Source organism: Ursus arctos, unplaced genomic scaffold (assembly GCF_023065955.2).
Source record: "Ursus arctos isolate Adak ecotype North America unplaced genomic scaffold, UrsArc2.0 scaffold_4, whole genome shotgun sequence".
In the NCBI taxonomy this organism is placed as follows: domain Eukaryota; kingdom Metazoa; phylum Chordata; class Mammalia; order Carnivora; family Ursidae; genus Ursus; species Ursus arctos.
This window is the reverse complement of record NW_026623056.1, coordinates 40121432-40148551: the sequence shown is the minus strand read 5'-3', so window position 1 is coordinate 40148551 and position 27120 is coordinate 40121432. Positions and strand designations below refer to the sequence as shown.

The 27120-nt window shown below is 44.7% G+C and overlaps 1 protein-coding gene and 1 long non-coding RNA gene across 2 annotated transcripts in view; one reads left to right on the top strand and one right to left on the bottom strand.

Moving 5' to 3' along the window:
• The window catches only part of PLCXD2 (phosphatidylinositol specific phospholipase C X domain containing 2), a 48897-nt gene extending 27206 nt beyond the window's left edge, over positions 1-21691 (top strand). The window contains exons 2-4 of the mRNA XM_026492925.4: positions 2691-3151; positions 8362-8603; positions 15883-21691. Coding sequence (XP_026348710.1) covers positions 2691-3151; positions 8362-8603; positions 15883-16042 — 863 coding nt within the window. The 3' untranslated portion in view covers positions 16043-21691. The remainder of the gene's footprint in view (positions 1-2690; positions 3152-8361; positions 8604-15882) is intronic.
• A 970-nt stretch (positions 21692-22661) lies between these two features.
• LOC113251200 (uncharacterized) overlaps positions 22662-27120 on the bottom strand; it is a 67962-nt gene continuing 63503 nt past the window's right edge. The window contains exons 6-7 of the long non-coding RNA XR_006408909.3: positions 26748-26925; positions 22662-23870 (exon numbers count right to left, since the gene is read on the bottom strand). This is a non-coding gene — a long non-coding RNA (uncharacterized LOC113251200). The remainder of the gene's footprint in view (positions 23871-26747; positions 26926-27120) is intronic.

Here is a 27120-nt window from a genome sequence, read left to right as displayed (position 1 = left end):
TGCATCCCAGGGCCCCGAGGAGGAGAAGTAGCTCTCGCTATGGACAGTCTTAAAAAGTAAAATAACTTCCGGGGCGCCTAGGTGGCACAGCGGTTGGGCGTCTGCCTTCGGCTCAGGGCGTGATCCCGGCGTTAAGGGATCGAGCCCCACATCAGGCTCCTCCGCTATGAGCCTGCTTCTTCCTCTCCCACTCCCCCTGCTTGTGTTCCCTCTTTCACTGGCTGTCTCTATCTCTGTCGAATAAATAAATAAAATCTTTAAAAAAAAAAAGTAAAATAACTTCCATTGACTCTAGGGAAAAGAAGAAATTTTGCTACTGACTTTGGGCTATAAAATATTAGGATTTTTTTTTATAAGTACTATTAGTGGATTGCAAAATTTGTAATTATTCTATGTGCAGGAGACAGGAGGGCATTTTTTATCCCATGTTTTGAAAAAGAAATAGTTAAATGTACTCAGGCCTGCATGTTACTTCACTCACTCTATATGAGGCAAAAGCTTCCCAGAAAAAGAAAAAAAAAAGTAGAAGAGCAAAAATATTGATAGTGGTTAATGAGTGACGGCTGGCATTGACCGCGGTAGGTAGGCCTGGGTAGGACAAGGCTGTGAAGCATTCTGCAAACAATCTGCTCCATTGTCCTGTCCTTTCCTGGCAAGGGGACAGAAGGGGGTGGCACTGGACATAGGACGTCAGAAAGGAAAAGAGGAAACGGAGAAGGGAACAAAGAGACAGAGACTGAGTATTCCTAGGGAATGGGCACACCCTCCCTCTTCTGGGGGATGGCCGGGCACCATGTGTATCCCCGTGTATCCAGAAACGGTCCCTGGGGCCCCATCGCTGTCACATTGCTGCACAACCCTCGGGCACTGGAAGAGCACTGGAGGTTGTTAGCACATCTCCCTCTGGAGATGAGACTGGGCTCAGCACCAACAAGAAAATACCAGAGGGTATTTGTGTCTTCTCCATGCCTGGATAATGGCTCCTCCCTGAGACCCAGGGAAGAACTAAGTTCAGCGTGAGCCTCGCACTGTATCACATACGCCATCCTGAACAGCTGGGCTGCTAGTATAATTTAAAAAGAAGAGAGAACTGGCTGTTCACCATCAATGTATAATGTATTCATAATGAATCTCTCAATGAGGAGGGAAAAAGATTTAGGTGCAAGCCAAAGGAAGCGGAGCATTAGGCAAGTATCCTGTGCGTCTCATTAACAGCGACAACCAATACGGAAAGTCCAGGGGGATTTGCTCCACATTTCTATTAGTAATGGCGATTTTTTTTTTTTACCTGAAATATGCTAGTAATTTCCTTGCTTGCAAAACTGACTTTGCCTAAGGATTAATAAATATAATTTTCTTAAAAGTTACTGAATAGCCTCCACGTTCTAGAAACTACATACTAATAAAACATTGCTGGTTGCCTACTAATAAAACATTGCTGGTTGCCTTCTTTTTTTCTTCTTTTGCTTTATTTCTGAGAAGATAAAAGAATAAATCCATCCCAGGTTGATTTATTTCAAAGAACATGGAAATAATATGTATTTAAAATGTAGTCAAAAGAATAATTGATAACCACCAGCTAGTATGAATTAAAAATTTTGATTCTCAAATGGGCAGGAGTGGTAAAGAGCATAGCTGGTAGGGTCAGAAGAAGGGTGGTTTCCTCCTGGATTTATGTGGAATCCCGTGTCAGAGCCAGTCACAGAGCTAGGCACGTGATAATGGCTGCCGCCACAATGACCAATGATCAATGAAAGATATTTGCTGAAGATCATTTTCACCTTGAGTTACTACTGAAGTATTTTCTCACCACAGTTAGAACTGTCTCTCTCATGGTCTCTTAGACTTTCTAACAATAAGATCATCTCAGTATCTGGGAGATTAAATACCCTCTTTTCTTTCAGGCAGAGGAAAGGCACGTACATTTGACCATGTAAGGGCAGATTTGGCTTATTAAGATATGTGTCCAAAAAGAAGGCCATCTGAGGAAGCTGTGCTGAGCTCTTAAAAATGATGACCTGATTTGTCACGAAGTCGTTCTTACGGACTCAGGTTTTCACAATAGTAAAATAGAGTATGTACGATAGCATAAAAAGTAGTATACATGATAGCAGTTGTTTTTTAAAAAAATCTGCCTTTCCTAGAAGGTAAACACCTGTCCCGGAATTACTGAGCTAGATTCAGGGTTCTCCTCTTTGTTTCACCGACTGCACGAATGAAGCAGAGATGCCACCATCATGTGTTCTTCCGCAAGAGACACTCAGGCAACGTCAAGTTTGTCGTCTTATGAGTATTCTTTAGCAGACGTCTTTGTTGTCCCACCATTAATTTATTTCCTCACAAGAGCTTTCCTGAAATGAAATCACTAGATCAAGTGGTATGAATATTTTAAGCTCCTCTTTCCAAGCCCGTTTCGAAAGGGGCTTTCCAAAAGAGCGTTGATTAATTCACCTTACGCTAGTCATATGTGAGAATTAGAGCTGCTATTCCAGCCTTACCAAGCTGCTGATAAGACTACATTACTTTTATTTGTGCTTATTTCTAGTCTAGCAAGCTTGAAATTTTTGCAAGGATTCGCTGACACTTTGTGTGTGTTATTTGCTGATTTTTTTTTGCTGCTTCCTAATGGGCGGGGTTCTTTTTCCCAGCGCCACTCTCACCTGCTTTCCCCACTTTTGTTTCTCGCACAGGCTCCCATGATTCGTTCAGCTACTGGGTAGATGAGAAGTCCCCAGTGGGGCCCGACCAAACCGCAGCCATCAAACGCCTGGCCAGGATCTCCTTGGTGAAGAAGCTCATGAAGAAGTGGTCTGTGACGCAGAACCTGACGTTCCGAGAGCAGCTGGAAGCCGGGATCCGCTACTTCGACCTGCGTGTGTCTTCCAAACCCGGGGATGCCGACCAGGAGATCTACTTCATTCACGGGCTTTTTGGCATCAAGGTCTGGGACGGGCTGATGGAGATTGACTCATTTCTTACCCAACACCCCCAAGAGATTGTCTTCCTGGATTTCAACCACTTCTACGCCATGGATGAGGCCCACCACAAACGCCTGGTTCTCCGGATCCAGGAGGCCTTCGGAAACAAGCTGTGCTCGGCCTGCAGTGTGGACAGCATGACCCTGCGGGCCCTGTGGGAGAAGAAGTGCCAGGTGAGAGGAAACAGACCAGCTTGCAAGGGCAACAGCGTAACTCTTTCTGCCTTTTCTGTCTCACGGACTGGAAGGCAGCTCACCGCAGGGCTCTCAGGCTAGAAGGCAAAGTTTATTTGGAGTATTAAACAGACACACCCTGGGTCCTGGGCTCTCAGATAGATTCAATGACTCTAGGATCTGCCCACCAGTTCCTGGGCACTGGTGAACTGGGATTAACACCTGCCAAATAGTTAGTTTGTTGGGCAGCCTGTTGGAAGCGTCTAAATTGACTTTGGGTGGCCTGGCCAGAACCAGCCCAAGGCAACTTCGTGAAATTGGACCAGTTGGTGATTACCACTTCCTTTCTTACCTCCCATAGAATCCTTTTTCAGGCTCCTAGTTCCCCTTAGGGATAGGCGGGTCCATCCTGCCTTTAACTCAATGTCAGATAATCCCTGTATTAGCTGACAAAAGCATGTAAGTGACTCATCTCAGAGATGTTAACATTTTAAAAGGCTATTTTAACAGATTTGGGGGCCTGGCCTAGGGATTGAAGGAAAAACCGAGCAAAGGGATCCAGGCTGGAGAGCATTCCCAGGTCCCTCAAGCTTAGAAGAGCCTCCAAACTTAGGCCTTGAGGGACATACTCAAGCAAAGGAATATGGGCCTCAGATATATTCTGCTCTGCTCCCACGGGATGATAGACTGTGGGAGAGGAGAGCTTCAGGAAAGGTCAGCCTCCAGTTTAGACTCTCTTTAAAAAAAGAAAGAAAGCCAAGCCCCTTTCATTCATGTTGCTCCCTTACTCATAGGTACAGTAACCAAAGCATCTTAAAGAGGCAGCTATTTTTGAACTTGGGGAAGAGCTTTTAATTAAAAATCAATTAAAGATGATTTACTTGCAGCTATTCATGGAACATCAAGTATGTGCCAAGCACCAGTCCAAGCCCTTGGGATAAATTAGTAAATAAAACAAAGATCCTTGCCTTCATGGGGCTTTCATTTGGGTGTAAGGAAATAGATCATAGATAATTGCCATAATAAATACATTACATAAAATGCTAGAAAGTGATATGAACGATGAAAACAGAGGCAAGTGTGGTTAGGAGGAACCAGTTTTTCTGTGGGTTGGAGGGTTGATCTCAATTTTAAATAGGTTGATCAGGGTAGATATTTGAGGGAGTTAATCACGTGGCTGTTCGGGGAAGAGCTTTCCCAGCAGAGGAACCCGCCAGAGCCTGATTCTCCTTGAGGAGAAGCAGGGACCACGGGGCTGGAGAGCAGAGCCACAGGAGGAGGTCAGAGATCGTGGGTGATGGGGTGGGCACTCAGGCTTTCACTCTGAGGGAGGAAGGTTCTAGAAGGATTCTGAGTACAGGGTGCTGTGTCCTGAATTACACTGTAATGGGATCTCTGTGGCTGCTAGGAAGAAAGCAGGGGTAGGAGGGCAGAGAAAGGAGGGGAACCAATGAGGAGCACTAGTGGGAAATGGTCAGATTTGGAATCTATGGGGATGTAGAGCCAACGGGGTTTTCCAATGGATGGGGATTCTGGGCACAAAAGAAACAGCCTTCAGGGATGACTCCCAGGTTTGGCCCGAGTAACTGGAAACCCAAGGTGGTTTTGCACACTTCTAAAAGGGCTGGATGCCTTTGACGCTACGGAGACTAATGAGTTAGCTGTCAGTATCTGTTAAAATTGATCTGAGCCACTTTTCCCCACTAAAACTTTGTACATGATGTTTTGCCAAATGTTTATCACACCTCCGCCCCTAAACCTGGGCTGATATCTTTTCAAACTCACAAGTCTAATTTGGAGGGTTTTTTTTTTCTTAGTGAAGTCTCTTACAATATGAGATAATATTAATAACAAGGTCACCTTAACAGCTAACCTTTATTGAACCTTTACACTGTGTTAGGTACATGGATTAGCACATTTAATCCTCTCCACAACACTATGAGGTAGGTGTTTTGTCATTACCCTCATTCTACTGATGAGTAAACTGAGGCATGGAGAGACTAAGCAACTTGCCCGAGAGAACATTCCTAGTCAGTGGTGAAAGCCAAGATTGAGCCATCGGCTGTTTGGCTCCCCAGAGCTCCCACAGCTTCTGATGCTATCCCAGGGCCGTCCCCTCATCTTGGTGGTTTTCACAACTAGGATTATAGATTATGCTAATAAGACCACTTTCTCCTTATTCATGAGTCCCTATTATCAGAGGGTCTCAGAGGTTTCACAGAATGGAATAAAGGGCTGGAGATGTGTAAGAAAGGTTTTGAATTTGGGATTCAGGTCAGGTTAGATCTCAGTACAGCTGGGTTTGACAATCAGATATCTGTTATAAATATAGGTTTATAATTTTGCGCTCAGATTGTGTCCTGGATGGACTGCCGTATTGCATACCGAATTGTTTGGAGGTCTACAGGAGTAAGAGGTATCGTCAGGAATAATGACTGGGGGTGGGGGGGGGGGGACAGTGAATTTCTAGTAGCAGAGTGATGAGCTATTCTTGTTTTTAAGTAATGGCTGATCTGTGTCTTTCAACTACAACTACTCCGAAAATTACGAAGGAACGACACTGTGATGACATGTCAGAAGGGAGAGTGTCATCCATTTGAATTCTAGGATCTTCCTGCTCTTCTTGGTTTCCTGAAGTTTTCCCTGCCGTGTCTCTTCTTAAAAGCAAAACAGAGACGTCACAGGCATCAGTGATCTACCCCTGTTGGGGGAGGGCCCTACTGTGGTTAAACTTTAAATATTCATTGTGTAATGAGCTGCCTTGCGTGGAACCCCCTGAGTATTTGATCACTACAATTTCATAGCAAGAAGTGGACGACCATTCAAATTTCATTTACTCAACATAACAGTTACATCACAGCTCACTGATACGTGTACATCGTGGGGTACAGTGAATTAGAAGATTTAATCTATGGTTTAGCAGTATTTAGAATCTTAATGAGAAGGTAGGAGTACCTAACACTTATAAAATACAAACCAACCGATACACAATTGCAAGATAAACTGCCTCAGATGTACTGTTTGAAGAAAGGGGTTTGTAAGCAGTCAACTGAAAAATAGTACATAGCATAAATCTGTAGTCCAGAAGCCTCCAGGAAAGGACCTATCAGAATAAGAGGAGGTCAGTCAAGGAATAATTTTCAAAAGAAACTAGATTTCAAATCCGAGTCTCCAGAGAAAAACTGAACATAAATTGCTGAGCTGGAGGGGAGAGTATTTCAGAGAAAAATATGGCAGAGCAAGGTAGGGAGGCAATTGCAAACCACAGGCCCTAGGGCAAGAATTATTGCCCCTAGAATTCCACAGAATAACAGTGGTTTGCTGGACCAGCCTCCTCGTGGAAACAAATTCTCCCTCTAACCCTCAGGATCAGATGGCCCAGGCGCTTGCGGAAACGCATAAAGCGCCTTTTGTGTGATTTGTCCCATTTGCACCTTTCCTGAGGCAGAGTAAAGCGCAGCACTGGCACTGCTCAGGGCCAGCCCGGCCAGGGAAGCATCGCACAGCCTCCCGCCTCTCCCGCCATCCGCTGCACCGGACAGCCGGCCTCCCTTTCCGAGGCAGGAGACGCCAGCCTTCCAGCTTGCCGATTACACCGCCAGCAGGGAATCCTCCCCATCTCCCCCGCAATCTGCTTACTATGAGCCAGTGATTAACCTCATTAACACACGTGTTTACCACAGGCCTCATTAGCAGTCAGACATTTCTCAACACCATTAAAAACAGCACGAACGACTATTAGGCTGGTGGGTGCGTGCAGCCTGACGCGCCCTAGCTCTGGGCCTGCACCTTAGAGCGAAACACACCGGAAGCCAGACACACCTTTAGAGCCCGGCTTCTTGGGTGCCGGGGGGATTATGCTCTCGGGCTAGCTGTCTGGGGATTGCAGTCCAGGGGGTGTGAACACGCTGGACATTCCTCCAGAAAGAGATACTAGTGCTTGGGAGCCCGGAAAATATGCTACTTCCAGAAACCTAAGCAGCAGAGCTCTGAATTGGGACAATCAAAATAGCAACTCCCCGTCCCTCGGCTGCCTCTCAGAAGCTAATTAATGCTGTGGATATGGCTTGCTAATTATTTTCAACATCACCACCAGCCCCGAGAGGTCCCACTGGAGACCCATCGCCTCCTAGAAGTCTGCGCTGCCTGGAGGAGCGCCCTCCCTACCCGGAAGGGTTATTTCCTCAGTCGGCTCGCGTGACTGAAACTCAGGGTACTCCCAGATGAGTGCCGTGTGTTGGTCTCAGGCCCGGGAGCGTCTGTTTCATGAGCACAGAGCTCAGGAGTCCTACTCGGTAGAGAGCGCTAGCCACGGGGCTCTCCATCCGGGGCTCAGAGCCTCAAGGGGAGGGGCATGGGCAGGATTTAAGCAGTCTGTGAATTTGGACGGGAAAAATCTACATATTTATTCCCTCTCACCTTGAACTGAAAATTCATATACCCACTGATTATGAGTGCAGGCAATCAGCCGCAGCAGTATCGGCCCTACCTGTGACTTTGTCCCCATAGAAATCACAGGTATTTCTGTATCACATTACAGTTATTTGAAATATCATTTATACTCATCGTTAACTCAAAATGATGAACTTATTAGACTTACAACAAAATACGTTTATTTAATCTATTTATTATGAAGCATGTACACTAATTTATTACAAATTTAATAATATATTGATAGCTGCATTTTGGTCTCATTGATTTTCTTTGTAATCCTATTTTATTTTATACATTTATTTATTTATTTTAAAGATTTTATTTATTTATTTGACAGAGAGAGAGACAGCCAGCGAGAGAGGGAACACAAGCAGGGGGAGTGGGAGAGGAGGAAGCAGGCTCCCAGCGGAGGAGCCTGATGTGGGGCTCGATCCCAGGACCCTGGGATCACGCCCTGAGCCGAAGGCAGATGCTTAATGACTGAGCCACCCAGGCGCCCCATTATTTTATACATTCATTTAAAGTGCAGTCTGAGAAGAGGTTCAGGATTTTACCATACTTCCAGAGGTGTTCGCGACAAAAATAATCTTCAACTTCAGACATACACAAGTGCTTAAATCTTTGCTTATTGATTTCTCTAAATACATACCCATAAAATTCTCGAATTCCTACATACTCTTATTTGTTTGCCTTTATTCCTAGCAATCAGGGCAAAGCCAAGGAATTAACATGCAGCTTATTCATGAATTGTTCTTTCTCTGTTTTGAATGTTTCAGGTTCTTATTTTCTATCACTGTCCCTTCTACAAGCAATACCCCTTCCTGTGGCCGGGAAAGAAGATCCCAGCGCCCTGGGCGAACACCACAAGTGTGCACAAACTAATCCTCTTCTTGGAGACCACTCTGAGTGAGCGGGCCCCGCGTGGCTCCTTCCACGTCTCGCAAGCGATTCTCACTCCCAGAGTGAAGACCATCGCCCGAGGCCTGGTTGGTGGACTCAAGAACACTCTGGTTCATAGGTAAGAATTGGCTTCTACTTTACGAGTAAGGTTTGTTGGGTTGGGTTTTTTGTTTTTGGGTTTTTTTAAGAAAACTTATCTTGATTCTGAATAAATAGCAGTAAAATCATATAGTTTGAAGATTTTAGGATAACAACAAAACAAAAAACAAAAAACCTCAGATTTGAAAAGGCTGTGCATTTGAGGGGGTTTGCATTAAATGTGGCCAAAGGGCCTCTAAGTACTTTGTTAACATATATATTAGACCGTAAATACTCTCTAATGTTGATGCTGAGGCAAAGCACTTTATTTGGATCACGTCCTGTCCTTGCCCCCGCCTTTGCAGCTGGCCCAAGTACTCATTTAAAAAGCGTTAAATGAGAATGAGGCTGTGCTAGGTGCTAGGGATTCAGAGGTGGCCTACAAAGGTTTGTCCCTTCCGTAGTGACAGTGAATCCTGAGAAGCAGCTCCCGATGGGACCTGCAGCGGCCATCATTTCACATCCTACACCTTTAGTCAGCAGCTCCAGATATGTTGTGTTAGTTGATGTCCTATATCCCGGACACCACAAATGATAGGTGTCACCTAGAAAGAGCAGGGCTTGTATATCTGTACCTATACGTGTGTGTGCCTATGGATTTGGATAAAGGGAATGTTATAAATACATCTGGATAATAGGACATCCTTCCAATCCAGGCTGAGGAAGAGAATATGTTTGGGGAACAAGGCCTATTTACGGGACTCTCTTCTGTTCCTGAGTGGTAAGCACCAGCGTTTAGGTAGTGAAAGATTCTTCCAAAAATGTGGCTCTGAGTTTGGATGGCATCACTCCAGATAACAGAAGTTCATCTGGCAAGAGTTCAGATAGCAAAAAGCACCTGAACTTTTGTTCCCTGGTGCGAACTGCTTATGTTGGCCATAAACAAAACCAGAAACGCTTACTGAGGGGGCTCTACTAAGTTTTAAGTGAATTACTTGTGCTGAACTTGGAAAAGAGAATGTCATAAACCAGAGAATTGTCATAAAAAAGAGAATTGTCATAAACCAATGCTGTATCTCTGAAAGATCCGGAATGACAAACTTTCTTGTTTTATATGTTCATGTAACACACCATTTTCCTCATGCATTTGGTAAATTTGTAGATTAATATTCATTCATTCATTCAACAAAGATTGAGTACTTAGGAGGAGCTAGGTCTAGAGATACAAGGGAAACAATATAGTCTCTGTCCTCATGGAACTTAAGTCAATCAGGAAAAATAAACATGTAAATTTCTATAAAGCAATGTGAAAAATTAACGTAATAAAGTCTGTGCAGAGAGTTGTACTAATAAGGGAGAGAAAGTATTTAAAAATAAGGGTAAGTTACATCTGTATACTGTAATTTAAAATATAAATTACTCTCTTGCAGAGGATTTCATTTGATTCTTAAATTAAGCCAGCCTCCAGGTCTAGATTACATTATTGTCCCCATTTCAGATGGGACTCAGTAAGGCTAAGTGACCCAGACCCACATAGCTGGTAAGAGTCAATAATACGCCATAACTCTGGACTTCTAACTGTTGTGCTGTTGCCCTTTTCCACGTTCACCACTGACTTGAATATAGCATATTTCATCACTCTGCTCCTTTCTGCTCCACTGGCCTGTAATTGTCTTACTAGTCCCTGAATCTGGTCAGATCTTTCTGGTTACAGCTGTCAACCCACAAAGTCACAATGCTTTTCATACCTGTAAATTCCTAGAACTTTCATCCAGCTACACAGGAGGCACAAAGCTCTTTCACTTAGTGGTAATGATGGCAGCATGTGCCCAAAGCCAAGGGATCCCAGCATGCCGGAGCCCTCGCTGGTGGCAGCGGATGTCTCAAGACTGGGAAGATACTTGGGCCTCTCCCCTCTGCAGGTCTCAAGAATATGACAGGGATGCAGCATGCATTCCTAAGCCTCCACATCCACTGAAGGGAGAAACAAAGTCAAGAGTTTGTTCCCAAACACCAGCAGGACCTGTGGCTGTCGTTTCCCCTGGGCAGTTGAACAAACATAGGAGAGAAGCATTTCTAATCCCCAAGAGCTCTATCCTGAGATACAAGGGGTGCTATCAGACTGGTTCCTGAGCACTGGTTAGCAGCTTAACCGAGAGAAAAAAGATCATGTAGGTGTATTTTCCCACAATTGTAGAGGTGATTTTTTTTTTCCAGCAGGAAGTTAACCTAACTCTTGGTGAAACTTTGGACCTGAGATCTTGTTCGCTTTGGTTCATCACCCTGAAAGGAAGCCATGAAAAATAGAGCCATTCTGGGGCGCCTGGGTGGCACAGCAGTTAAGCGTCTGCCTTCGGCTCAGGGCGTGATCCCGGCGATCCGGGATCGAGCCCCACATCAGGCTCCTCGGCTATGAGCCTGCTTCTTCCTCTCCCACTCCCCCTGCTTGTGTTCCCTCTCTCGCTGGCTGTCTCTATCTCTGTCAACTAAATAAATAAAAAAAAAATCTTTAAAAAAAAAAAAAAAAGAAAAGAAAAATAGAGCCATTCTGTCTGAATTTCTATGGTAGATTTCCCTAGATTCTTAGAAACCTTGCACTCCCACTGAAATCAAATGAAAGCAAGATTTGCCAAAGCTCAAGGACGGAGCAGCCATGAGCCATAGAAGGGGACTCAGACTGAAGTCAGAAGCCTGAGACGAAGCCTGACCTGGCCCCTGTTATGGGCTGAATTATGTTCCCTGGAAATTTGTATGTTGAAGCCCTAGGCCCCAGTATCTCAGGATGTGACCGTTGGAGACAGAGTCTTTAAAGAGGTGATTAAGTTAAAACGAGGCTGTTAGGTGGGCCCTAATCCAGTCTGACTAGTGTCCTTAGAGACCCCAGGGGTGTGTGCACTCAGAGAAAAGATGACGTGAGGAACCAGCAAGAAAGCAGCCATCTACAAGCCAAGGAGAAAAATCTCAGAAGAACCCAAACCTGCCAACATCTCGATCCCAGACTCCCAGCCTCAGAACTGTGAGAAAATACATTTTTGTTGTTGAAGCCACCCAGTCTGGCATTTTCTGTGGCAGCCCTAGCACATCAATGTAGTCTCTTAACTACAGGGTGGCCTTGGACAAATTTCCTGAGCTCTCTGAGCTGTCTCTTTCCCGCCGCTTAGGGGGTTAATACTGCTGCACAAAACTGTAGCGTCTTAGCATAAAAATCCTACCACAGTGACTGGCACAAAATAGGCATGCCCGTCTCTATCTGTAAAGAAACCCAGAAACACAGGGTCAGCCTTCTTCTCAGTGGGCTTCAAAGGCAAAGGGGAGTTTCTAACTGACTGCTCTGCTCATGGGACTGGGTGCTTCACGGGCCTGTTGGCAATATCCTGCTCAGCAATCTGCCCCGATCTCTCCTTGCTAAAGTTAAGAAAATAAGGCCGCTTCTCCGCACAGTGAGTTCTACATTTTCCTGTCTTTGTACGTGATCCTGGTTATCTGATCCGTGCCTTGAGGAAGGTTGATACGTGCAACCCGAAGCTGACATAGAGCTCTTTGTCACCGGAGACCGCAGGTGGACGCCTGTCCTGCATTTCTCTGCTCGGGCTCCAGGGATCCCCTGTGGTTTGGCCCTGGAGTTGCTAACCAAGCCTTAAATTCTCATTTCCCCATGATGACCAGAAGATGGCGCCAGCATTTCATACCTAAACACTGACTGGCAGATTTCTTTTTTTCCTTCCTTCCTTCCTTCCTTCCTCCCTTCCTTCCTTCCTTCCTTCCTTCCTTCCTTCCTTCCTTCCTTTTTTTTTTTTTTTTAAGTAAGCTCTACACCCAATGTGGGGCTTGAACTCATGACCCTGAGATCAAGAGTCGTATTGCTCTACTGACTGAACCAACCAGGTGGCCCTGGCTAGTGGATTTTAAAAAGAAGTCTTTGGGGCATCCAAGTGGCAAAGTCAGTTGAGCATCTGACTCTTGGTTTTGGATCATGTTGTCATCTCAGGGCTGTGATCTCAGGGTAATGGTATGGAGCCCCGACTGGGGCTCTGCGCTCAGCTCAGGGTCTGCTTGAGATTCTCTCCACCCCCAGTCTCTGTGTGTGTGTGTGTGTGTGTCTCTAAAATAAATAAATAACTCTTAAAATATAAAGTAAAACAAAAAGAAGTCTTGAATGGGTCAGGCTCAGGACTGCAGTGGCCTTCCTGTGGCCACTATGTATTCCAGGTCTCTGTTGCCAAGGGAAGACGGTACTTGTGGTGCTTCATGCTTGGCCTTCAAATATCTCTTCCCGACACTGTACCATGTGTGATTTCTTCTCTCGTGTGAAACACTCACATAGTGCTTCCTATATCCCAGGCAAAGTTCTAAGCACTTAACATGTATACTTTATTTAATCTCCCCCCAAAATCTCCATGAGATAAGTAGTAGTATTATCCCCATTTTACAGGGGAAGAGACTGAGGCATGAAGAAATTGAATAAGTTAAGGTCTATTAAATCTTCAGGAGACCCAGTTAAAAATAGACTTACTCTTGTGATGGCAGCTTGTTAAATCCTAATTAACCTACTAACATAAAAATGCAAATTGGTTTATGAGATGGATTTTATAGCCCACGGTCAGTTCTCGAGGCCACTGAATGAGGGAAGTGACCCAGGACTGATCATTCTTGTTGTGAGAAGAGGAAAAGAAATGCTAGCAAGGCCTTGACGGGCTCATCTAGGAGGAGACTGAGAGGTCAGGATGTATGTTTAAAGGGAGGGCAGCCTGGAAAGAGAAGAGGACAACCAAGGAGAGCGTCACCAGAGGAAGAGCAGGGGGCCCCTTAAGATAAAAGTATGTTTAATTTTGGCCTAGAGCAAATCCTTCCCAAAAAATCTCCAGTCCCAGGATGCCTGGGTGGCTTAGCTGGTTAAGCGTCTGCCTTTGGCTCAGGTCATGATCCCAGGATCCTGGGATCGAGCCCTGCATCAGGTTTTCTGTTCAGCAGGGAGCCTATTCCTCCCTCTCCCTCTGCTCCTCCCCCCCCCCCCCGCTCTCTCTTTCTCTCTCAAATAAATAAATAACATCTTTAAAAAAAAACTCCAGTCCCTTAACCAAAACATAAGACATGGGTTGTGTCTTCCTTAAAGTCTCCCCAGATGCCAGACTATGCAATACACTTGACTTCACCCTCCTCTCTACCCTCCAAGATATTTATATTTCCTGCCAATACAGAAGGTATCACATTAAATTATTGTCATTTGTTGATGTCACTAAATTATGAGCTGCTTCGGGCAAAACATTCTGGCTATCACATGGAAAATCCTTGAATTATAAAATGTGACCAACCTACTGTGTATATGAGCATTGGTCCATTAAGAAGCCACTCATAGTTCTGGAATAACTGTATATCCATACGGGAGAAGTGAAACCCGACCCCTACTGCAAACCATACATAAAAATTAGCTTGAGATGGATCTTGGATCTAACAGGAAAGTAAAGCCATAAAGCTTATAGAAGAAAACAGGAAAATATTTTTGTGACTTGGGACTAGGAAAAGCTTCCTAGATAGGTCACAGAAATTATAAAAGAAAAAAAGTTAAGGAATTGAGCTCACCAAAATATGCCATTAAGAAAATTAGTAGACAAGCTATAGGCAAGGATAAAATATCAAAAAGCATATTCGAGAAAAGACTAGTATCTAGAATGTATAAGTAACTTCTACAGGTCAGCAATTAAAAGAAAAAGAAAAGAATGGGTGAAAGAATTGGGCAGGTACTTTGCAAAGCAGACATGCAAATGGCCAATAAGTATGTTACAAACAGCTCAGCCTTACTAGTCATCAGAAGAATGCAAATTAAAACACTCTTAGGTATCTTTACATACCTGCTAGAATGGCTAAAATTAAAAAGACTAATCATGCCAAGTTTTGGAGAGGCTCTGAAGTAACCAGGACTCTCATCCTTTGTTGATGGGAATATATCATGGAACAACCTCTTTGGAAAAAGATCTGGAAGTTTCTTATAAAACTAAATGTTAACCTACCATGTACTAAAGCAGTTTTAGTCCTTGGTCTTTATCCAAAGGAAGTGAAAGTAAATGTCCACAAAAAGACTTAGATAAGAATGCCCATAACAGTTTTAGCCATGATATCCAAACATTAGTAACATCCCATTGATTCATGAGTAAGAAAATGGATAAACAAACTGCAGCACATTCATGCAGTGGGATACTGCGTGATTAAGATGAAGAACTAGCTACCGATGTATGCAAGAGCCTGGGTAGATTCCAGAACCATCATGCTGAATGAAAGAACCTCACACTAAAGAATACATATTGCATGAAATGACATGAAGTTCTAGAACAGGCAAATTTAATCAATGCTAAAAAAAAAAAAAATAGAATAATTGTTGCCCCTGGGAGGATGCGGGCAGGGATTGATGAGAAAGGTACATGCAGGAACCTTCTGGTGTGGTATTCTGTCCCTTGATGTGGGTGTGCATTACGTATATACACTTGTCACAACTCGACTAGTGGACGCTTAAGGTTTGCCCATTTTATTGGATGCGAGTTTATGTCAAAAGAAAAATTAAAGTAAATATTGAGTTCTTGTTAATGATATGCGTACTGGGGTATTTGGGGCATGTGTGTAGATGTGTGCAGTTGGAATTTGTCAAAAATATGAGATGTTTTAATGGAAGGGTAGAGCGATGGGCTGATGGACAGCTATGTGGCAAGCACATACTATAAAATGTTAGTGATAGAAGCTAGATGGTACATGCACTGACTGTAAATTTCTTTCAGTGTTAGCTACGTTTGAAAATTTTCGTGTTAAAAAAAATTAGAGAACCTACCGATAATTAGGCTCTTTTTTTTTTTTTTAAAGATTTTATTTATTTATTTGACAGAGATAGAGACAGCCAGCGAGAGAGGGAACACAAGCAGGGGGAGTGGGAGAGGAAGAAGCAGGCTCACAGTGGAGGAGCCTGACGTGGGGCTCGATCCCGTAACGCCGGGATCACACCCTGAGCCGAAGGCAGACGCTTAACCACTGTGCCACCCAGGCGCCCCGATAATTAGGCTCTTGATCTTAGTCTTTCAAGGTCCTACTGACATGGTTATCTCTTTGGTGCTTGAGGCAAATAATCTCCTTTTCCAGTACAGAAACCCTGAAAGTACAGTTCTGTGCTGAAACAGACATCCCTCCATCCCTGAAAGAGAGCTAAAGCTTCAAGGGACGGACTGCAGGGGACCTTGCTTCTATTGACGTACTTTTGTTACACGAATGGAAATGTCTTGTTTCCATTTCTGGAAGAGTCCTTTCAAACTCTACTCTCTGTTCTCTCTTCTGTGTAGGAATCTTCCTGCCATCCTGGACTGGGTGAAAACTCAGAGGCCTGGAGCCATGGGTGTCAACATCATCACATCTGACTTTGTGGACCTGGTGGACTTCGCCACGACTGTCATTGAATTGAATGACCTCCTCCAGGAGGACAGGGCTTTGGCTAAATGCTGATTTGCTTTTTAATGGCGACTTTGTTGATCCAGGCCGGCGTTCTGAAGGGTTCTTGTTAGGACGGCCCCTGGGCAGTGATGGGGAAGGAGGAGGAAGAGGGCATTTTTCCCTCTTCATAGGGCCATTTGGATAAAATTACAGAGCTTTTAATTGCATTTTTCCCAAATGAGACTTTTCAAAAAAAACGGAAGTCCAAGGGAAAAAGCATGTTTCGTGTGATCAAAGTCAGGGTCTCCCCAATGGCTCATGATGTTGAATGTAATGTGGAAATGGGGTCTCCAGCTTCCTTTTGAGTGTCTCCAAATTGGCCTGGTTTCCTGCTGTCTTCCAGGATGTTGTGTGTGAGCCAGCAAGAAGACTGACCCAGAAAGGCATTCTTAGGCAAAAGAATGGCTCCCTGCAGGTGTGGAAGGCCCTGTGGGGTGGCTCTAACATCAACCTGGGGCTTTGAGGGAGAAGAGGGTCAGGCACCAGTTCTCTCTGGCATGTTGACTCTTCCCCGAGAGCGTGAGACTTCTTTGTCACCAAGCCATTCCAGCCACGAGCTGTTCTTGCGTAGCTTCTGATTAGGAACTTGGCACCTTCATTCTTTGGATAAACAGTGCATATTGCCTTTGCTTTCTGAAATGGGTTTCCCAGTTGTAAAACATTGATTCCTTTCCATTTCTGTTGGCCCCTTCTTAAAAGTGAAAGGAACAATGGTGGGAGATCCTGTCAGTGTGGGGCCCAACAGGAGACACACATGCATGTTTGCTGCATGGCGCATTTCTTTGGTTTAATCCTATAGCTTTTCCCAAAATGGCTGCCAGGTAAACTCCTGCATCATTTTGGCAAAGTCTGCTTTGGCACGGGATCTTCACGCCAGATCTTGGAATTGCATTTCACTGCTGTGTGCCAGACCCCGGGTCTGGGCTCTGACGCTAACGCTAAGGGAAGGCGCCTTGTCGCTGGCGCCGGGGAGGCAGCCGCAGGATGCGTGGGGAAGTGCAATGGATTTACGGAGGAAGCTCCGAGGGGGATCGGAGCTGTCCTGTAACTCCTTGAAAACAAAGACTACCTCGGGGACGTTCAGGATGACTTGTGTGTCATCAAGGGAGAGATACCCAGTGTTGGAACATTTCCAGTTTGTGTCTTGATTCTTCTACTCTCTGCGGGTTGTTCAGAGCCTGCTAATCACCACTGCAGGAGGGCTGTGAAACTCAAGAGGGGATTTGGGGGTGTTTTTGAATCGATAAGAGGTACTTATCCAGAAGGAGCCCTCTTGTGGTTTTATTTATTTATCCATTTATTTATTTATTTATAGATCACGTATCTTTAGTGCTTCTTACCTCAAGAGCACTCACAAAGGAGCTCACCCAGGCCCGATGCTCCCCCGATTTTCAGCAGGCCATTGCGTTTCAGGACTGTGAGCCGCGTCTGACTCGACGTTGCCAGCTGCCCCAGTCCTGCCGGGACAGTGGCGTCGTGTGGGTGTGGTCCGGAGCTGAGAAGCCCCGGCCGGCCACGCACCGGGTCGTGAAGAACTCTCCGTTCTTGAGGGAGAATCTCCAGTAGGAGGTCCGAAAGGAAGGAGCTGGAAAGAAACCACGTGGGAGTGTGTATGTGCCGAGGATCCCTAAGAAAGTGTCAGCCTCTGGATTCTTAAGGCCGAAAGAGAACCATGGCCTCCTGGACGGATGTGCGCATGCGTAAGGATCTCGGGCCCACCGCCCGCCCCCCTCCCCCGCAGCGGCTCGCCAGTCCTCCTGGGCAGTGCTCACGGCAGGGCCTTCCAAGTCGGGGGCCGCGGCGGGCAGCGGCGGGCACTGGAGGTGAGCTCCCCAAAGCACACACACAAGGCCAGCTCGCGCTCTTCCAGCCAATGCTGTCTGTAAAGGCAGTTCATCCCTGACCTTGAGCTCCCGCGGCTGGAGGGGGGTCACAACACAAATGCCTCTGGGAAAAATCTGGTTTAACTTTTCCTGTTCTTGCATTTGCACCCCAACTCCGAAAGATTTCTGGGATTGTACTGTCATTTTTTAGGGCCTTCTCTGGAAAGGAGTAAGAAAGGAAGTGCTCTCACTTTCTCAGTTGTTCTTCAATTCTGCTATTAAACCCCAGTGACAAGCTCTGAAATCCCTGGCCTACCCTCAGGGTTTTATTTGTGTCGTTATTGTTTCTTTGGGTCTTATTTTTAACTCTTGGTCCATTGCTAGGGACTAGATCATTTCCCCTCTTTTAACCCTTTGTTACTTGGCAAAGAGATGAGGAGGCAAGAGGAGAATTATTCTGCTCTGTTTATTTGAGCCTCAGCTTTGTCCAGGTGCTCGGTGCTATGAGGCCAGGTGTGTTGGCAGGTATCTCCACAGGATACCAGTGACACCCAAGGGCTGCTGACTGTTCAGTGAAATGTTTACTTTTTTCCTTTAGTTTTAAAAGATATAATTGCACTTCACTTGGGTCGTAACATTTAAGTGCATCTCAGTGTTTGCCTGGTAAGAGAAAAGTCATCAAGCATGACACAAAAGCACAGAAAATGGTCCCAAGGTCGTGAGCACGGAGTCCTGCTCTATGTGGCAAGCACAGGTGCCCACTCCTTCTTACTGCTCTGGGTTGCCAGCCTGGCTTGCATTCTGAAATTCTGCACAGGAGTTCTGGGAGATGGGAGGAAGATTATTTGCAGTTCGCCCTTGATAAACACCCTTGAATTGGCAGGATCTCTGGTCCTAGAAAAAGTTGTTCAACATATCGCAAAGGATGTATGCATTCTGCTCTTGGAGCTAAGGCCAAGCAAGAGACTCTGTGATGGGACAGAGGGAGAATAGACTTTAGGTCTATGACTCATTCTGCAACTGCCAACAGTAGAAATGTTTGACCCAACCACATCATTTATTCTTACAAGATCAAACAAGGCTGTCGTGCTTACTCAGAATTCACTTCAAGATCAACTAAAAAGCTACTTAACTGAGCCAAAGAGGGCTTTAGTTTCATAGGATTTGGGGGCATAGTTCTTCTGAAATGTAGGCTGAGTTTTTCATGAACCCCCTGGACCATTTGCCACATTTCCATGGCTTTGTGGCAAAGGGGACAATCACAGGTTTCAGTTAGATTAGAGCAATGTTTAAAGGCCTGAACTTGGAGCCTATTAGAGGTACCACTGTGGTTTCAAGGGGACAGAAGATATTCTTAGGGTTGGAGAGGAAGTCAAGATGGAACGGATGGAAGGGAATGATAAATGATTGTGGATTAAATTTTAAATTAATGGCAGACCTAAGAGGGTCATGCAAAAAACTATTATATATACGCTGTATGAGACTTCTAATAGTTAAGTTTGGTTATTTCCTCAGTACTGAGTCCAGACCCCTGAATTCTTGAGAATAGTTAAGCCACAGTCCAAACCCAGGACTTTTATATAAACTCAAAGAAAAGCACAAGATCTGAGCCCAGGTCATGATCAATCTTAAGAATCCTAGTTCTTCTTTCATGACCTCACATTCACATCACAAAGTGGATGTTTCCGTTCAAGAAGACAAGGTGGTGGAGTATTCTAGAATGAAATGCAGTTTCATGGTGGGTCAGGATTTTGTTTCTGTTTTTCTGAATCTTGCCATAAGAAAGTGTCCCCCAAAGAGGTATGATTACAACCCAGCGAGAAAGCCTAGTGATAAGCTTAAGGTGGAGAAACAAGAAATTACAACTGAAATGAAATGGTTTCTTTTCATGGAAGCACTAGGGCTACGCAAATTCAGGCCATCTAACCGAATAAGTTTGTGCCCCGGGTGAAGCTTTTGTAAGGTTCTTTACTGGCTGACTGCAGTTGTTCACTGAGAGGTTCTGGGAAATGGAGCAGGCTAATGAGTGGGGCACAGCCATGAGACTTACCTCTCGTGGCTGTGCAGCTAAGTGACCCTGTGCCCCATCTGTCTTGGTTCCTTAATCTGGAGTAAAGACATTGTCTGCTACTTTAGTGCTGTTCTGCAAACCTTGGTGGACTAGCCCCCCAAAATATCAGGCCCCTTATGATTAAATTGAATGCCTTATACTCGGGGGGTGCATAGTCCTAGTCATTGTTCCTTGTGTGGCATGTGTGAAGAAATGCTATTTGGCTTCATTTCTCGAAAATGTGGCGTGGGATGACGGAAGTAGCACGACCCTGGCACCCGTAGGAATCCGTAGAATGAGATGAGTGGAGCTGCATGAAATCTGCCGGTGCACGCTTGAGTTCCTGAGAGGTGGGCTTTCCCAAGTGCATGCTAGACAGTCATGTTATGCCACAAGGGAATGAACAGAAACTGAGAACATCAAACGTCCCGGCAGGAAGTTTGTTTTGTATGGCATAGATCGTGGTTGTCCCTCGAAATCCTACTACCTTTCCAGTCCGCCTTGGCCCTCTGCCTCAGATGGTTTCTTAGTATTTGCCATCATAACTTTGTCACTCACAAATGTTACCTTGGGATACACAGGAGTGAACTGATCGGGTGATAAGTGCTTTAGCTGGAAATTGACTCTAATTCCAAGTGATCGTGAGCAGCTCTTTACTACCCCAGGAGAGGTACTATCTCCTTATCTTCTGGCTTCCCCAGCTGCCTACTAGAAGCGTGGACACTAAAGCTACTATATTGCTGCATGGGCCCTTAACCCGGAAGAATACAGTACAAAACGCTACTGATGTTGTTGAAATAGCAGTCTTAAAAACTATAAAAATATTCTAAGAGAACTCTTGATCCTGCAGTGGATATAGTGTTCTAGTCTTTTTTTCCAACAAAACTTATTCTTAGGACTTTTCAGGCTCGTTTCTAAGCCTACATAGTTCGGATACAATATTTTTTCTTCTCTTCACTGGGAACTCAATCCCACAGACTATTAAGATAACCTCATCAACAGTCAAGAGGCATTTTCATCCCATTCCTTCTGACCTCCACGAAAGACCCCTTTCTCCTCTTGTCTCCTGGCCATCCTTTATCATCTGCCGATCACTCTGAGTAACAGAATGCTGGCAGAACTTACACAAAAAGGCATGCGTGTTCAGTGATGCCCAAATGCACCCTTAGCACCACGATTATTGCTCTGTGCTGTTCCCAAATGCATAATTCTGCCCTCCCCCCCCCCCCCGAATCTGATCGGAATCCAGAACTTGGGGCCAGTAATTGATTCAAAGAGCAGGAGCTTGCTCACAAGCTTGGAGCCCAATGAGAAGCACAGCACTTTGAAGTCAAACCGGTCTTCCGGCGCTTTGTATATTTGCAGTTTTACGTTAGCCATTAGTTTATAGCACTAATAACACTGCGGTCACGGACCTATAGTATCGATATGATAAATCGAATTCTAGACACACTGGTACCTTGCTGCTATTCTACTTACTAATTTATGGCCCAGTAGTAATAAGTGTCACATACAGACTGTGAATGCATTGTTTGACTGTATATATGCCAACTGTAAAACTTAACCTCGCTGATCAGCACTTAGAAAATACAGAGATTATCATAGTGAAGATACGTCTTGGTCAATTCAGATGATATGTGGCTCTGATAAATACTCTATTAGGTATTATATTTGTCCTCTATGCTTGTTTTATATTACAGTGCATGCTATTTCCTAAGTAAAAAAATACTAATGATAAATTGTACCAATTTTAAGGTTAGACTTAAACTTTTACATATATGCTGCTTGGTACTCTGAAATGTATTTTGTGGCTTAATGATCTTATTCACACACATTTCACTTGGCTTTTTCTCCCCTAGGAAATCATTATTCAAATATATCTCTCCTTCTTTCTTATAAACTGGATCATACTGTTTAATTCAACCTAAAACATTGTAAAGCCAGATTACCTCATTTTAACTGTGAAAAAAAATTTAATCGATATGATGACATTATGTCTTTTCTTGTATTTTATTTGAACTACCTAAGTAGGCTTAAACCTAATAATAAATATAAAACTTCAGCAGGCACTTTTCCTTGTTTCTATGCGCATTTTATTATCGGCCCACTTCGAATATTTTTTAAAGGCTGTAGACTCAGTGTCAGTAAGATGTCTTCTCATACGATATTGAATGAAGACCCATGGGAATTGGCTGACCGTGCCCACAGTCCCCAAGATGAGCATTAAATGTGCACACGGATTTGTCATCCGTGCCTCTCCGAGCTTCACCCCCAACACTTCAGCTGTTTCTTGTAGGCTTGGACCAGGTCCTGCTGGCCTCCGTATTCTCACGCGACTACCATCCCCAGCCCACATTACTCTGACTGCCAAATGCCCAGAGATAGAACAATGCAGAGATTACATGTTTGCACACACACAGAGTCAGTAAGAGTGGGCATCCAGGCGCTGCTGGCAACGAAGATTCAAATATTTCCCTCGTTCCTCATTCTTTTTAGTAGAATACCTGAGCCCACTTAATTTCAGTGAATTTCTGTTTTTGCCCTATGCCTTACAAAAATAATGGGTTGAGGTGAAAGTCCTGTGTATGAATTTAGTAGAGAGGAAATTAATTCCATGTTGTCATTCATTTCATATAGTTAAATGTTGCAACAGCTAATTAGGGATGATCACATTTCTGTTCAAGTTAATGTAGCAATTGAAGAACAAGGCAAGAGTCAGATTTGATTTTTTTTTTTTTAAGATTTTATTTATTTGACAGAGAGAGACACAGCAAGAGAGGGAGCACAGCAGGGGGAGTGGAAGAGAGAGAAGCAGGCTTCCCGCTGAGCAGGGAGCCCGACACGGGGCTCAATCCCAGGACCCTGACATCACTCCCTGAGCTAAAGGCAGACGCTTAATGACTGAGCCACCCAGGCGCCCCAAGAGTCAGATTTTTCACCTATATTTCTAGTTAATGTCGTAAATCTACCATACTGTCCTCTGGTTGGCTACAGTTCAGTCATTCCCATTTGGTTTTAATAAAAAATTACATGATGAAGGGAGGGCTGGGTCTAACATAAGCAAAGCAGGTAAAACCTGCATGGGGTAATTACAAAGACTCCACTGGCCTGCCTCAATTTCTGAGCCTACACTTGGGTTGAGACATTGCTCCATGAGAATGGAGCTGGTACGTTACGTACAAATGAATATTTCATATGGTAACGGGGTTCTGAACATTCTCTTTAGCACAGAAGCTATGGCAACAGGCATTTCAGAGATGCACAGCCCTGTGTTTCTGTCCCAACTCTAGAATGTTCTGGCTGTTTAACTTTAGGCAAACTAACATCTCTAACTATATAGGATACAGGACTAATCATACCTCCTCTGATGGGTTATTGAGAAGTCCACATAAGAAACTATACAGAAAGCATTTTAGCCCAGAGCCTGGCACTCAGTAAATTCTCAAGAGTAGTTATCAGTCTTAGTTTGGGGGTGGAGACTTTGCACCCACCCCATCCAAGTACCCACCACGATCCCTTCAACATGGCTAACTTTTTTTTTTTTAAGATTTTATTTATTTATTTTGACAGAGAGAGACAGCCAGCGAGAGAGGGAACACAAGCAGGCGGAGTGGGAGAGGAAGAAGCAGGCTCCCAGCGGAGGAGCCCGATGTGGGGCTCGATCCTGGAACGCCAGGATCACGCCCTGAGCCGAAGGCAGCCGCCTAACGACTGCGCTACCCAGGCGCCCCCAACATGGCTAACTTCTAACTCTTGTGTTGATTGGTAAATGATTTAGCAGAAACTAATTCATAAGAAGGGACGCAGATAAATTCAGACAATGAAAGAGAAGTTGCACCATCACTGGACCAGCTCCGCATGGCTCAGAGTGAGTGGGGCTCCTGCCACTGGTGGTGTGCCGGATGATGTGAGGTGGAAGGCGGCCAGATCCTTGAGTAGCAGTCCCATCATCGGTCACTTAATCATTCTGATTATAGAGAGGAAAGTCTCAGCTTAGTGACGAAACCCCTCTGACCCTTGTTTAACCAGCAACAATTTTTAAAAAGGCAATAGCATCCACCTGACATTTAATACCATTTTGTTTGCATTTTATTTATTTTGTGGTTACCTTCTCTTTATGGCAAGTGATACTTGGTTTTTCAACAGTGATATAAAATTTTCTTTCAATGTACATTTTTAAAAAAATTCCACTGTGACGCTATGGGAATGACCTTTGTTTATGATCCTTTCCAGGTTGGGAAAAAAAACCAAACTGCTGTTGATTCTGCCGCACACTTTGGTTGAGAACTGGGTTTAGCTATGCTCTTTTTGAACATCCTTAACTAAATAAATAAGTATATAAACAAACGGCTATTTGAGATAGAAGATCCCCCGTTTTTTCATAAGGACACTCCCATGTCTCCTGTAGAAGTTTGTACCCCGAACACCCTCCTTCCTTTCCTTCCCAGGCGGCAGTTTAAAAGAGGAGGAGAGAGGTGCCCAAGTCCCCCAGTCCCGCTGAGCCCCCCTCCGCCAGGGTTACGTGCAATGCCGAGAGCAAACCCCACTTCTTCGACTTGGGAAGTAGGTCCTCTTCTGTGAATCCCTGAGGTTAGGATGCCTGGATGCCCCAGATTTTTGTTGGTTTTTTTTTCCTTCCCCCAAAGGAATTCTTCTTGATCAGCAGTATGTTTCTTTGTTTATCCCGCTGCAAATCTGCTCACTGGGACTGAAGGAGTGTTATTATTTTTAAGACTTGAAACCTTGCATTCTCTACAGGTTGCAAGGGAGGGACAGGGACCAAAGCTCATGTGCCTCAAACCTTACCCAGGATGCCCTGGGCAAGTGCCAGTTAAACAAAAGTGCTAGTCAGACCGGGCTGTTTGCACAGCTGGGCAATGTTTTTGGAGAGCATGGGTGGGGAACGGGGACACAAGAGTGTCAGCCTCCGTCCAGTAGCATCATGCAACTGAGAGAAGCCTTAGGCAAGCAGATGGCTTCAATCGAAGGGGCCTGGTGTCTAAAGAATGGGATTTCTCCTGTGGAGAAAGGCCCTGAGAAGCAGAGCTCTCACTGCAAAAGGGGGCCACTGAAAGCTCTTCTTTGTTTAACCTGAGAATTTCTCTGCCTTATGGCCTAAAGACTTTCCTGCTTCGATCCGGGTCAACCTGGGCCTAGCAGTCTCATTTCTAGGCCTCCATGAAGTATCAGTGGATCTGGAAGAAGAGATTAGATTGCCTTTTGTAAAAGCTACCCCCCTCCCCAACAACCTTGCGGGTCTGGAACTAACTTGCCAAACATCAGAGGGGTCAGTGGACTACCTCAGTGGGACCAGAATGCCCTGACATCACACACAAAATTTTGGAAGTATGTGCACTTCTTTCCAGTAGAGGATCCCGTAGCTCTCCTCAGATTCTCAGAGGAAACTATGATCCTAAGAAATTTACATACCACTATCTTTCAAGTACCTATGAGAATGAACCATCATTTAAAGGTTGTTAAGCAAGCAAAGATGGCCGACATAGGTCTTGGTCTTTCCCATTCAAAAAAATGAATTAAACTAAGACTCATATGAATTTGTTGATTATGGATGCTCTCTTTCAAGGGGTAAAGTCGGGGGGCGCCTGGGTGGCACAGCGGTTACGCGTCTGCCTTCGGCTCAGGGCGTGATCCCGGCGTTACGGGATCGAGCCCCACATCAGGCTCCTCTGCTATGAGCCTGCTTCTTCCTCTCCCACTCCCCCTGCTTGTGTTCCCTCTCTCGCTGGCTGTCTCTATCTCTGTCAAATAAATAAATAAAATCTTTAAAAAAAAAAAGAGGTAAAGTCGGATAAAAGAAGATAAAAAGGAAGAGACTAAGCAATTCCAAAGGACCCTAAGGGATAGTTAGGTGGGCTCTAGCATGAGAGGCCAAGTGGGAGATGGGAGAAACCAGACACACCGACAGACACGCAGGGGTGGATGGGTGCCCTGCACAAGTCGGAACACCAGATTTCAGAGGGAGGTGGACAAATCGGAGGCTTTCCAGAGAGAGACATCTAGGAGGGTGAAGGGTCTAGAAGTCGTGTCACATGAGAAATTGGGGATGTTGAGTTTAGAAAAGACTGAGAAAAAGGTAATGGAGATATCTTCAAGTATTTTCAAATTGTTACATGACTGAGATACTAGAATCTTATGAATTTAGATGTGGAAGGACCAAAGAGCTATTGTCCAGGTGCTAATGTTACAGGAAAGAAAACTGAAAGCCAGAGAGAAAAGACTGGCCTAAGGCAGAGCTGGGACTAGAACCTGGTCTCTGAGTTGGCTCTCAGTGTCCTTTCCCAACATTTGCAACTGCCTCCCTGAGTGCCTGAGATGCAGAGACGAACTAGGACCCATGACTTGCCATTTCAAGAAGGTAGATCTTGGCTCAAGAAAAAGCATTCCTATCTGAGATCGTGAGCTCACCATCAGGCAGAATATTTCTGAAAGAGTGTGCATTCGTTTTCTGTTGCTGCTATAAGACGTCACCACAGGCTTAGCGGCTTACAGCAGCACACATTTGTCACCTTTCAAGTCTAGAGTCAGAGGTCCAAACTGGACCAGCAGGGCAGCATTCCTTCTGGAGGTTCTAGAGCAGAATTCACTTCTTTGCCTTTTCAGCTTTCAGAAGCTACGTTCCTTGGCCCGTGGCCCCTTCCTTCATCTTCAAAGTCAGCGGCACAGCGTCTTCAATCTCTCGCTGACTCTGCTTCTGTCACCATGTCTCCTTTGTTTCTAGCATCTAATAAGGACCCCTGTGATACACCGGGCCCACCTGGATAATTCAGGATAATCTCCCATCTCAAAATTCACAACTTCATCCCATCCACAAAATCCCTCTTACCATATAAGGTGACATATTCACGGTTCTCAGGAGTCGGACATGGACATCTTTGGGCGCTCTTCAGCCTACCACAGGGTACAAAGTGCACTGACATTGGCACAGTTTTAGAACGGTGAGTTCAAATCCTAGTTGAAGCACCTACTCATCGCATGACTGTTACCCATTTGAGCTTCTGTTTCTATAAAATAAGAAGAAAGTTTCAAGGTTACTATGAGGATTTATGCTAATAGATATATAATGCCTAATATATAGTGCACGTTCAGCAAGTGGCAGCCAGGTTTGTTCAAAGAATCTCCAGATGATTCTCACCAGACAGGAATTCAATAGAAGAAACTTCCGTAAATGAGAGATTAGCTAAAGTGACCTCGAAATT